A 13289-nucleotide genomic window follows, 5' to 3' on the forward strand; every position below is an offset into this window, starting at 1 on the left:
GACGAAAATTTTAAATTTTCGGTCACATGTCGTTCTGTCTCGTTTGTTTGCTTATTAGCCCAGGAGCATTAGCCAAAAATGAAGGGGAAGCCGAGAAGAAATTAGTAGAAAGCTGATTTTTTGCACAGAGCTCCAGAATGTCATGTGGATACCCACAGTACAAAGTCCCACGAGTCCCACCTTGTGGCATTTTCAAAATTCAAGATGTCCTCCGGTTAGACGGAAAATGCATAAATTGCGATAACTTCAGCCTAGAACCTCATAAAGGTACACCTTTTATGTCTAAATATATTTTTTAGCATCCTAGGATTTCAATAGAATATCTTTCAGTGACCTCAGATAATGATATGCAGAGATAATCCAAGATGGCCGACAAAATGGCCGCATGGTACGTGGCATGTTCTAGGTGGTATTGCATGTGTTACTCCTACAGGTGAGGAACCGGCCACTACCAGTAGAGAGGGAGTTGACAAAAATGTTGCCCAAACTGGTCAATTTGGACAAGTGCCAATCAAAGTGTACAAAAAGAAAACTGCACCAGGGTTCAAGTCCATCAAAATAGGGCCCAATGAACCTCCCAAACCCAAACCACCCCTCCTCAAATTATCTGAATGCTTGGATAATATCTGGTGAGTAAGCTTCTCTCTGGGTATCCCTGTGTCACAATGTCCGTCATGGAGTGGCTTTATGCAATGTGCTGTGACAGGAGAAAATCACGAAATGAGTAAGATTCATATTCTGCCATTCATTAACCAGGATCCATCTCAACCTGACACCATCTATTCTGCTTTGTGTTTCGCCCAGAAGCTGTCTGAAAAGTATGGACTGGATCTTTGTCCTGTCACATTTGACCAACCCCTCTATATCAAGGCAGCTGAAATTGTGAAATCCTCTTACCCAGGTCTGAAGAATATTGTTGAAAGACTTGGGGGTTTTCATCTACTCATGTCATATATGGGAGCAATTGGATATGTAATGGGTGGTAGTGGTTTAGAGGATCTGTGGGAGACAGTGTATGCTCCAAACACTGTGATTCATATGATGACAGGTCATGCATATGCTCATGCACTCCGCGCTCATCTTTTGTCTTCAGTTGCCATAATGTCAAAATTACTTGACCAACCTGATTGGATCTCAGTGGTGTGGATCTGCCCCATCTTAAGGCTATTCACAAAGCCCTGCTGAATGGGGAATGCCCCACGTCAAGTCTGGAAGATGAGGAATGTGTCAACCAGCTCAGTGATATCATGGATGCTCTCATGGTAAAGGCAGAAAAGCAAGGTAGAACCGGTCAACTATGGATTGAATATTTGAAGCAAGTGTCCATGATCAGGCATTTCATCCGAACAGAGCGCATTGGGGATTGGGACTTGCATCTGCAGGCAGTCAGTGAAATGATCCCCCTGTTCCATGCTGCTGGTCACCTTGCGTATGCTAAGTCTGCCCGCCTCTACCTTGACCAGATGAAAGACCTTGAAAGTACCATGTCTTCAGTGCAGTTCTATAACTACACAGAAAGAGGGTTCTTCACCATTCGATGGACAGAAAAGTTCTGGAGTGGCAATTTCAGCGACCAGACAATCGAACAAAATTTGATGCGATTGCTGAAAACATCTGGAGGTCTGGCTCATGGTCGTGGAATCAGACAGCACAATAGCCAAATGGGTTCATGCCATGCCCCGATGTATCCCAATTTGTGATGCGTTGGAAGATTTCACTGGGGTTCATAGTCACACGTCTGACCAGCATGTGGACCTGTGCACCAGCAGCACAGCTCGTGACAGGAAAGACTACGAGACTTTCTTGCAGTGGCTGGAAGTGCACTCTCCGTTCTCATATGGAGAACATGACTCCCTAGTCAACATAGCAAGTGGGGTGGTTGCCGGCAAAAATGTAAATGCGGATCAAGCGGTTACGGTTGGCACCAAGGCAGCTTCGGCGATGACGGGCAAAACGTATGCCGACGTGAAGTTAAAACGAAACGATCGAGTGACTAGTATCAGTGGTGACAGAAACAAGATCACTGTTCGCGGCGTTGAGGTGGAGGTGAATAGCACATTACTATTCCTAAGGGTCACATGCGTGATCAAGGAGTGCTGAAATGGAGGGATATCTCCTTCATGAATTTGCCAAACAACCACCCTCCTTGTTCGATAAAGGGCTTATGAGAAAGAATGTGAAGAGTGGCCTGGCAAGTATCCTGAAGTCTAAAGTGAGTGTCCACCTCAGCCTTCCTGATGGAGCACGCTTCATCCTCGATGGGGGTCACCTCCTTCAAAGCTTGCCCTGGCCTGAGAATGCCACATATGATCAGGTCTGTGACCACTACGTTTTGTACGTACTTGAACATTATGGGATGCAGACCATAATCGTGTTTGATGGGTATGGCAGTGACTCGTCAACAAAAGTAGCAGAACAGCAGCGACGAGCACAACAGAACACATCAGCTGATATTCTGTTTGAGCTGGAAATTAAAACCACCACAAGAAAAAAAGCATTTTTGGGTAATGGCAAGAACAAGGATCAACTGATTAAAAAGATGATGGAAAGATTTGCAGCCAAAGGTGTGAATGTCAAGCAGAGCACTGCAGATGCAGATTGCCTGATTGTATCAACGGCCATGGACACTGCCAAAGCAGATACAGCACCGGTTGTTGTTGTGGGGACCGATACCGATTTGCTTGTGATGCTGGTAGCACAAGCTACAACAGACATGGACCTCCATATGCTCTTTGGATGGAACCAATTGCAAGTGTACTCTATAGGGGCAATTCAGGCAGCCTTCCAGAACATCAAGCAACACCTGATGTTTGTGCATTCAATAACAGGATGTAATACCGTCTCTGCCCTCTACAATGAAGGGAAGAAGAAGGCTCTTGCAGTGTTGGATAATGGTGACAACTGTGATTGCCTGAGTGTTTTCTCTCGATCTAAAAGCACTCAACAAGAAATAGCGAGAGTGGGAGAGCTGTTTCTGCTGAAGCTGTATGGAGCAGCTCGATCGAAGTCACTGGATAAATACCGATATCTCATGTACTTCCGATCAATCCAGAGAACATCTTTGACGTCATCTGGTTTCAAGCTGGAATCGCTCCCACCTACTTCGGCAGCTACCAAATTCCACAGCTACAGAGCATACCATGCTGTTCAGCAGTGGCAGGGGAATGAACTGCTGCCAACTGAGTGGGGGTGGCAGTACAGAGAGGGACTACTTGTTCCAATCGAGACTGATAGGCCTGTCGCCCCTGAGAAAGTACTGAAAATGATATCTTGTGGATGCAAGGCGGGGTGTGGAAAACGATGCACTTGCTACAAGTCTGGTCTGGAGTGTACCCTCTTGTGTACTGTTTGTAATGGCCATAATTGCAAAAACTCTCGGGACATTGATTTAGAGGGTGATAACAGTGTTTAAGTCAGGAATAAGAAAAGTGACATTCAGTTAACACGGTACTGTCCAAAACACTAGAATCAGGTTGGGATGACTGGGATCAAAGAGTTGGTCTGCTTTTGTGTCGTATTGTAATTAAATGTCAAATCCCCATGTGTTGTTTACCTCTTGCAGGCCTTGTGGTCACAATGTGAAACATTTTGCATTAAATAAAATAATAGCAAATTTAACTTATCATGATTTTGATGTTTTTTTGCATTACAGCAGCAGCAATTTTGTCAGCCATCTTGGATTATATCTACATATCATTATCTGAGGTCACTGAAATATATTGTATTAAAATTCTGGTGTGCTAAAACATATATTTAGCCACGAAAAGTACACTTTTATGAGGTTCTAGGCAGAAGTTATCCATATTTATGTATTTTCCATCCAACCGGCAGCCATATTGAATTTTTAAAATGCCACAAGGTGGGACTCGTGGGACTATATATTGTGGGCATCCACATGGTATTCTGAAACTCTGTGCAAAGAATCAGCTTTCTACTAATTTCTTCGAGGTCCTAACCTAATGCTCCTGGGCTATATATGTTTGTCTGCGAGTTCGATAACTTGCGAAGGCTTTCAGCTATCTTCGTCAAACTTTACCAGAGGATTCCAAAGGAAACAAGCGTTACGCCTAGGTCCCCCGTCGGGGAAGTGATGCGAGTTGACAAAGTGGAAGACGCAGAAAACATGCTATGATATGATATTTCGCTCACAAGGTTCAGACATACATGGTGGCGGCCATCTTGGATTTTGACGTGGCGACCCAATTTTCAATAGCGTTCTTCCTTATGCGTAGATACACCCACACACCAGATTAGAAGTTGGTACTTCGCATATTTTTCAAGATATTTCGCTCACAAGGTTCAGACATGTATATGGTGGCGGCCATCTTGGATTTTGACGTGGCGACCCAATTTTCAATAGCGTTCTTCCTTGTGCCTAGATACACCCACACACCAGATTAGAAGTTGGTACTTCGCTTATTTTTCAAGATATTCCGCTCACAATGTTCAGACATACATGGTGGTGGCCATCTTGGATTTTGACGTGGGTTGCACCCACACACCAAATTCAAATGCGGTCCTTCGCTTATGCACGCACGCACGTACACACGTACACACGAGCGCCCGCATGCACGGACGGACGGACGGACGGGAAAACCATAGTCCCCCTTTCGCTCCGCGGTGCGACGGGGGACAAAATGTGAGGCTGTCAATGTTAGTTGACTATGTATGTCAAAAGTGAAGGTGAAAGTGACGTCATTTGCATAAAACAGTTACGACCAAAAGTGTATGCACTACGTGACGTCAAACTCACCACAAATTATATTAAAACATGAACTACAAATGGATAGTGGGAAAGATGCCGTCAAAATGACCATGTTCAAAGGTCAAGGTTCTCTCGATTTTCATCATACCTGTCAGGCTACCTTACGCCTTCCCGTTTGGCCGTTTGTTTGTGAATAGGATATCTCAAAAAGTTGTGCACGGATGCGGACAAAACTTGGTGGCGAGGTTGGGTGTGTGACAAGGACGAAATGATTAGACTTTGGTGAGGATCCGGATACGAGAATTTAATAATTATAAGTGATTCTTCACCATTTAGTGATAGGGCCAAAAACGATATACAACACGATATTCCAAAAAGTTGTGGACGACTTATGACAAAACTTGATAGATGAGTTGGTTAGGCGACAATAAGCGATTAGCCTTCGGTTCAGGTCCGAATCCAGATCCAGACTACCAGTGGGATACAAAAGGTGAACTGTTCAGTCTGGCAGAGGTACAGAGTGCTGGTGTAATGTTTCTTTTATTTTTAGTCAGGGTGATTTTTGCTTTAACACACCCCCCCCCCCCCCCCACCCGACTGCCTATTGAAATTTGCCTCAAACTCCAACTTTTCTTCTGGTCAGATTAACTCACCTGACCTGCTGGCTCTATCTGAGTGTCAGTTGGACAGTGGCACCTCCTCGGTATCCTTTAAATTACCTGGTTGGGGCAATTCCATGTCCATTTTAGACAATTCATTTTGCTCACATTTAATTATTTGTTGACATGGACTCTCAGTATGTTATACCTGTCTGCACACATGCCAGGCCTACATCATCAAATTTAATGAACACAAACCATGTGAATACGAACGGAACAAACTGCTATTATATACAACTACTGGCAATAAATACTGTACACAACAACATATAACCATCTGCTACATGTTACCTTCCCAAAATCTGGTTACGGTCGGTGCCCCTCAGTCTCGAGGGGGAACACGGCACAAAGATTTGTTATTTTGAGTGTTCTAATAAACCTGGTGTTGGGCTAGCGGCTAGGGTGCCAGCTTAGGATCCAAGGATTTGCGTTTTTTTTGCGAATGTTTTGCGTTTTGCGAATTTGCGAATGGCATTTCACTCAAGCCAACTGGCACGGTCTTCAAGCAGCCATCAATCATCTGGACTGGTCTCCCATCTCTACCACCTCTGACATCAACTCATCCTGAGAATTCTTCCAAAGTAAATTGCTCTCTCTCATGCACAGATTTATCCCACCTCGTCTTCAGTTGTCATACCCTTCCTCCCGTCCATGGTACACGGAATCTTGTGGTGAGGCTGTTGCCCAGAAACAACTTGCCTTCCTCTCCTGGAAAGCAAATCCAACGGAAGGAAATCCCATTTCTTTCACAAAGCCCGAAACAAGTGTGTCCACCCTCAGGAGAGCCAGGAAACAATATCTCTCCGTTCTCAGGACCGAACTCTCTTATCTGTCTCCCTCTTCCAAATCCTGGTGGTGTCTGGTCAAATCTGTTTCTGGTGTTTGTTCCCCCTCCATCCCCTCCCTTACCTCAAACGGCTACACAGCTGACTCCGCACGTGAAAAAGCTGAATGCCTCAACTCTGTGTTTGCCTCTAAATCTTGTGTCCCAAACCCATCCCTCTCTGTACCCACCATACTCAGTCGTACCCAGCTGCTCCTGGACTCCGTGTCCTTTCCTCCTGACAAGGTGGAAAAGTTTCTGTCAACCCTCGACTCTGATTCTGCAACTGGACCTGACGGCATCAGCCCACGGGTCCTAAAATCCTGTTCTTCCGCTCTTTCACTCCCTCTCTCTGTTCTCTTCACCCTCTCTTTTGCTCAAGGTCAACTGCCATCTGCTTGGAAATCAGCCAACATCACTGCTTTGCACAAAAAAGATGCAAAAACAGATCCTAGCAACTACAGACCAATCAGCCTTCTCCCAATTATCAGCAAAATCATGGAATCCATCATTGCTTCGGATATGAAATCTTTCCTCTTCTCCAATGGCTTGATCTCTGATCATCAATTTGGTTTCAGACCAGGTCACTACTCTGGACATGCTGCTTCTGCTGTCTCAACAATGGATGGAGGTCCTCAATGCCAAACAGGAAATTAGAGCTGTCTCCCTCGACATATCACGTGCCTTCGATACGGTCTGGCACCCCGCTCTGCTCACCAAACTCTCCTCCTTTGGTATCCATGGAAATCTCCACGCATGGCTGGCGGACTTCCTCTCTAGTCGTCGTCAACGTGTGGCCCTGAATGGGTTTCTCTCATCTCCTCTTCCTGTTCAGGCTGGAGTTCCCCAAGGCAGTGTTCTGGGCCCTGTGCTTTTTCTGGTCTTCATCAATGATCTCTCTGACTCTCTTGAAAATCCTCTCTATCTCTTTGCTGATGACTCTACTCTCTGCCGCTCCATTCCTCATCCCTCAGATCGGCAGTCTGCAGCCTCCTCACTCTCTGCAGACCTGGACAAAATCACAGACTGGGCAAACAAGTGGAACATGTCTTTCAATCCTGACAAATCTCACACTCTTACGATGTCTCTCCGAAAAGACCGACTGGACAACCCTCCCATCTACTTTCTGAAAAATCCTCTCCAAGAAGTTCCGTCACTCAAGCTTTTGGGTCTCACTATCTGCCATGATCTTTCCTGGGAAAACCACATTTCCAAGCCGGCCTCCAAAGCCAGTCGCCGACTGGGCATCCTCCGTCGTGCGAAGTCCTTCCTTGGCACACCTGAGCTCCTCACACATACAAGGCTTTCATCCGCAGCTCAATGGAGTACTGCTCTCCCCTCTGGGCTGGTGCTCCTGCCTCACACCTATCTCGTCTTCACGCTGTTGAAACCAAAGCGTTCAGAATCATTGGAATCTCCCGCGATGACGCTATCTCCGAGGGCCTTTCACTTAATCACCGCAGGCAGGTTGGTGGTCTTTCTGTCTTCTACCGACTCATCTCCGGCCTTGCTCCCCCAGCTCTCTCTGGGCTCTGTCCCCCAAATATTCCTGCAGGTCGCACAAGATCTGCCTGCAACCCTCTTATGGTGAAACTGCCAAAATCAAGACTCTCTGCTCACCTTCACTCCTTCATTCCTCTTTTCTCCCGCCTCTGGAACAAACTCCCTCACTCTCTTCAATCCCACTCCTCCCTCCAGGTCTTTAAAACGGCTGTTCACCACCATCTCTTATCTTCCCCAATCCAAAACCTTGATCTTTTCTACCCCCGCTAATTTCACCCCAAATCCACTTTTTTGAGGTGACTTTTGACTTCTTTCCTGGAAGTCCTTGGTGTCCTTGCGTTTTATACCTATCTTGCCTCCCTCCCCCCAGGCCCTCTCCCTCCAAAAACATCTCCCGATGTCCCTGCTCTCAAATGTTGTGTTTGTGTGCTTCCTCCCTTTCTCTCCCCATCTTGTCGACCGCTCCCCTTTTTATATACTTTGTTTGCTTGTTTGTTTGATTTGTTTGTTTGATAAATGTTAGCTCTTTCACGAGCCTCGCCTCTGTACACAAAAAAAATAAAAAAAATAAGGATCCTGGGTTCTAATCCCGGTCGATCGCTGAATTAATGCCTGGGGGGTTGACTCAGCCTGTCATCCTTCCGAGTTCGGCAAATTGAGTACCAGTTCACTGGTAATTCCCTGTATGTCATAAAAAGGCGACAAACAGGGTTGGCGGCAGGAAGGGCATCCGGCCGTAAAACATTGCTTCAAAAAGGGGACCAAAAAACAACAACAACCACGGTCCCCGAAAAAGGCCAACCCCCACTTTGCGGGGAAAAATGGCCTCTAAAGGTGTTTTTTTTTTAAAATAAACCATGGCAAAACCACACCAATGCAATTGTAGAACAAAACAAGTAATTGTATTAAGAACTCTCACATACACAATAATAACACTATTAAAGAAAGTACCATGAAAATATCACTTGTATCAAATGAACAATACATATGATGGCACCATCATTCCCCCAATGCCCTCAAAACAATAAACTCACGATACGACAAACGCGAGTTTAATGTAACATTCCCCAAAGTACGTGCACGGATGCCCATGCTGGTTGAAGGGTGAAGTCATGCAGAACGACGAGAACAGGCAGGTATTGGCACGGCGGCAGACGGGTTATGAGGTGAGAGATCGATATTGGAATAGAGCCGATATGTAAACCAACGCCAATCAACACAATCAGGTCGATATGTAAATCCCAACGACAAAACAAGATTCATCAAGTGGACAGCCTCTTCGAGGACAAAATGGCGTATCGGCCTGTAATGGAGGTGCTTGATTTCTCTCCAACAATAACTCACTCTCGGTGATAAAACCTGAGAGGCAGGTTTAATTGCAATTGCAATATAGGATGATGTCACGGGCAAATCCATCCCCTGGGAAGCCTAAACTATCAAAAAAAAATCAAAAAAGTCCCCTCGCAGCCCCAATGCGACTTTACGGCTGTATAACTCTCATGGCCGTCTCCTCCTCCTCATTCTTCTTCTTCTTCTTCTTCTTCCTCTCTCTCTCTCTCTCTCTCTCTCTCTCTCTCTCTCTCTCTCTCTCTCTCTCTCTCTCTCTCTCTCTCTCTCTCTCTCTCTCTCTCTCTCTCGACTTTTTCTTTCTCCTCTTCCGGCCTCTTTTCCGCGTCTTCCTTTTTCCTTCACAAACATATATTTTCACCTTTTACTAAAGTCATCTCCCTTTCACACAAAAATCTTAACACAAACTAAAAATCCTACAAGTAAATAATAACAACAAAGGTGTAAGTGACGGATCCGTAACACATCCTAATCAATCAATGTCATGCTTGGGATTCAATCCCGAAGTACTCGAAACATGTCAAAACTGCAAAAAAGATAACTAATAAAACAACATGAAATGTCAAATTTCATTTGTGACCGAAATGTCAAAGTTCTTGAAACAACTAGAAATTTGCTGCAAACTTGAAATGCCCATGAGTGTTTGTTTCTGGCATAGTCAACTTGGCAACCATTTTGTCCCTGGGATAAAATATTTCGTCCCTTGAAGTGGGCCACTTCCAGTTCTCTCCTGCTGGTTCCATCACTGACATTTTGAAATCATTTTGGATGCCAATTTCAGTTTCTACCTCTGGAAACATTTCCCTTTCGTACTCGACCAGACACCAGTGGCCATCATCAATTGTCATGTTAGGTGGGTCATTATCAGCTGAGTATTTATAAATGTCCTTCATGTCCTTGGTCAGACAAGGTAGTATCATTATCCACAGGGGAAATCTCAAAGTGATGCATGTGCGCAACATGTTGGACAGGTGGAGCCTTCTTGAACACATCAGTAAGCTTCAAGAATTCATTCCCTCTTAGCAATGTCATTGGGTGACAATTCTTTAACTTCAGCATTCAGCATTCCAGTTGCAGCTTTCACAAAACTATGCACATTTTGCACAGTGTGCTTTCTTGCAAGCACTTGCGACCAGACATGTCTCTTCATTGCCCCACCAATTCCATCGACAGGGCCATTTCCATGGGATGCGGCAAAGTAATTCCACTTTATCTTTACTCCATCTTTCTCCTGCAGTTGAGGAATACATGCTGCCACACAATGGTTTTTGAACTGCAACCATGGTCCATCAGACCATATGGAGACATATTTGACAGTTGGTGGAAGGCTTTCCAGTTGCTTGTCTATGTAAGCGATTACTATCTCCTTTGAACGAGTCAGGTTGACTGAGGCCAGAACACTTGAATCTAGCTGCCCTGAGTGCCAGCAGACAATGTCGATTAAACAAAGTTTTCGTTTTCCAAAAAGTCTACCTACATCAATAACTGTACCTCCTGATGCTGTTTTGTACTTGTAGTACAAGACAACTATACGTCCTCTCATGGAGTACTGTTGACACATTTGCGCTGGAGATGTAGCCTGCCACTTATCCTTACTTTTTAGGCCCCAGAAACACATAGTCAACCTCTGTGTGGAGAAGTGTTCAACTCTTAAACCACTCTCTTACCATACGTCAGGTGATAGTCTTGGTTTTTTTTCTACAGAATTTATCATGGCAAATGTCAACATATTAGTTCCTTTTGTACGAGTTTTGGGTGGGACTCAGCCAGGATTCAAACCACCAACCAACCAGACTCAGAGCGGATGCTTTTATCATTATGCCGCAGTCTGGTCTTCATTTACAAAGACGACTGCAATTGAGTGAGGAAGAAGCGAGCTCCATGATTCAATCTATAATTGAGAGATACATGAAAGTTTAAGGGCCTGTGATTCTATTGCCTCCACAAAGGCAAGATGGAAAACCACCATGACTGCCTACTCCCTCCAACTCCTCAATTATTAACCCAATTAATTTCCATATGGCAGATCTAAGAACAACACACTAACAGTTGAAAAGAAAATCAACCAACAGGAAAGTCCGGCAACTTGACCTTCAGATCAAGAATGGCTTTGCAGATGTGTGGGGGTGGGGGTGGGGAAGAAGACAAAGAAGAGAACTAGTAATAAGGCCATCTTGGGTAGTACCTCAGACAGTAATGGAAACTCTTCCTCTGCTGGGTCTTCATGCCACGTCTCAGGTTTGAGAACCTCTTCAAATACCTGCTTCTCAGCCAAAGAGAGCCGAATACGAATACTCTTCTCCAGATCCCACTCTGCCTGCGCTCTCTGGAGGCAGGAAACAGAAGGTAAGCATTGAACATGTGCATTTAACCAATAGCCCGACCTAACCCAGGTCTATTGGGCTGTTCTATACATCCTTAAGTCAGTTCGGCACAAAAAAAAAAAAAAAATGCATTGTGGAGCGAAACAAATGTAAATGTAAATACGTCTCAGTATCAGGGATAAATAATTACAAGAGTGAAAAAGCAGAATTTTGAAGAAGGAAAGAACAAAGCAATATGATGAGGGATATCCCAAGAGCAATATAACCTTTGCGGAGCTCTTTCCTCACATTTTACCCACTGTTTGCTTAGAGCTGCATTTCACATAGCATAGAAGCTGAACTCTCCAACGCAACGATATCTGCAGTCAGTCGAGTCCTGGTATCTTCCACATTCAGCTAGCTGCTTCCATTTATTTGCACTGAAGCATGGAATGTACTCTGCTTTGAAGAAGAGAGTAACTTTTTGACAACATAAAACATCTGCATGGAAACTAAGACAGAGGTCTTCAACCTTGGTACAAAATGCCTTTGTACAGATTGAGGGTTCCCATGAACTTGTCAAACCTGTGGAAAATGGAAACCAACCCCTATCCTTCCTCCCAGTGTTTGCAGAGTTGCTTGGGCTGCTGGCACTGTGTGTATGTGTGTGTGTGTGTATGTGTGTGTGTGTGTGTGTGTGTGTGTGTGCACTTGTGTGTGTACATGTGTGTGTACACTGTACATGTGTGTGTACACTGTACATGTGTGTGTACATGCGTGCGTGTGCGTGTGTGCGAGTGTACATGCGTCTGCTTCCCTGTGTCTGTCTGTCTGTGTCTGTGTGTGCCTGTGCCTGCCTCTCTGTCTCTGTCTCTCTCTCAGGTAATGCAGTTACAGTCGAGGGAAACAATAGCGCTGTATCTGCTGATGTGGTTTCCGTTTCAGCAAATCTACGGATTGTTGCCGTTATTTCACAAAGTGACGCTCCCATGGTGGAAGAGCACACAGATGTCGTAACGAGTGCAGATCTATGTTTAATTGTTGATGACAGTATCGATATGCACTATACAAACTTGTGTGACTCGGAAATCAAACCGACTCTGATGAATCTGACCTGGAGGAAGCAAAGTCGGGTGGAAACGGTGGAGAAGTTGACCAGTCAAGGTCCTACGTCCAACAACAACAACATGCATTTTAAGGCCATTTTCCCTGCTAGAGCGGGGGTTAGCCTTGCGGTCCCCATGACAATCTTCTCCATTTTGCCCTATTTTCTGCATCTCTCCTTGTTAACCCCCTTGCCCGCATTTCTTCTTCCACCATCTTTAGCCAAGTCTTTCTCGGTCTTCCCCGTCCTCTACTTCCTTCTACATTAATTTCCATCACTCTTCTCAACCAGTCACTTTCATCCTTCCTCAACACATGACCAAACCATCTCAACCTGTTCCTCTTCACAGCATCAATCACAGGCAATATTCCCATCATCTTTCGCAATTCATCATTTGTCTTCCTCTCTCTCAACGATACTCCGCACATCCATCGATACTCCGCTCCGTCCTACGTCCCCTGAACAAATAAGACTTTTCTTACAAAATGCATGCAGCAAACAATTTCAGCCTGACAGAATACTTTCCAGATTTACCGTCCTCCCTGGAGTGTGTAAGCTTGGCTGATTCAATTTCCGTCAGACACATTGTCACAGTAAAAAAAAAAAAAAAAAAAAAAAAGTATCGCCAAGGCAAAAAAGACTTTCAATTAATGATTCCCCTTTGATATTGTATTTTTGAAGCTACTATTTTCCTCATGGTCAGTTTCAAGATCGAAACAGTAAATGCCAATGGTGGTGGAATTAGCTTCACCAGATCCAAACTAAACAGCTGAGAGAAGTCAACGGTCTCGACATAGCCTTGTTACAGGAGACCCATGCCGTCAGATCTGTTCAGGCCCAGTGG

General features: G+C 44.8%; 1 protein-coding gene across 3 annotated transcripts in view; it reads right to left on the minus strand.

Annotated features, from left to right (window-relative positions):
• LOC137431403 (sentrin-specific protease 1) overlaps nucleotides 1-13289 on the minus strand; it is a 91844-nt gene that overhangs the window by 21768 nt on the left and 56787 nt on the right. For all 3 annotated transcript variants that reach the window (XM_068122701.2, XM_068122699.2, XM_078781983.1), the window contains one exon: nucleotides 11223-11363. In XM_068122701.2, the coding sequence (XP_067978802.2) occupies nucleotides 11223-11363 (141 nt within the window). The remainder of the gene's footprint in view (nucleotides 1-11222; nucleotides 11364-13289) is intronic.

Source organism: Myxine glutinosa, chromosome 7, assembly GCF_964187855.1.
Source record: "Myxine glutinosa chromosome 7, kmMyxGlut1.1, whole genome shotgun sequence".
Taxonomy (NCBI): Eukaryota; Metazoa; Chordata; class Myxini; order Myxiniformes; family Myxinidae; genus Myxine; species Myxine glutinosa.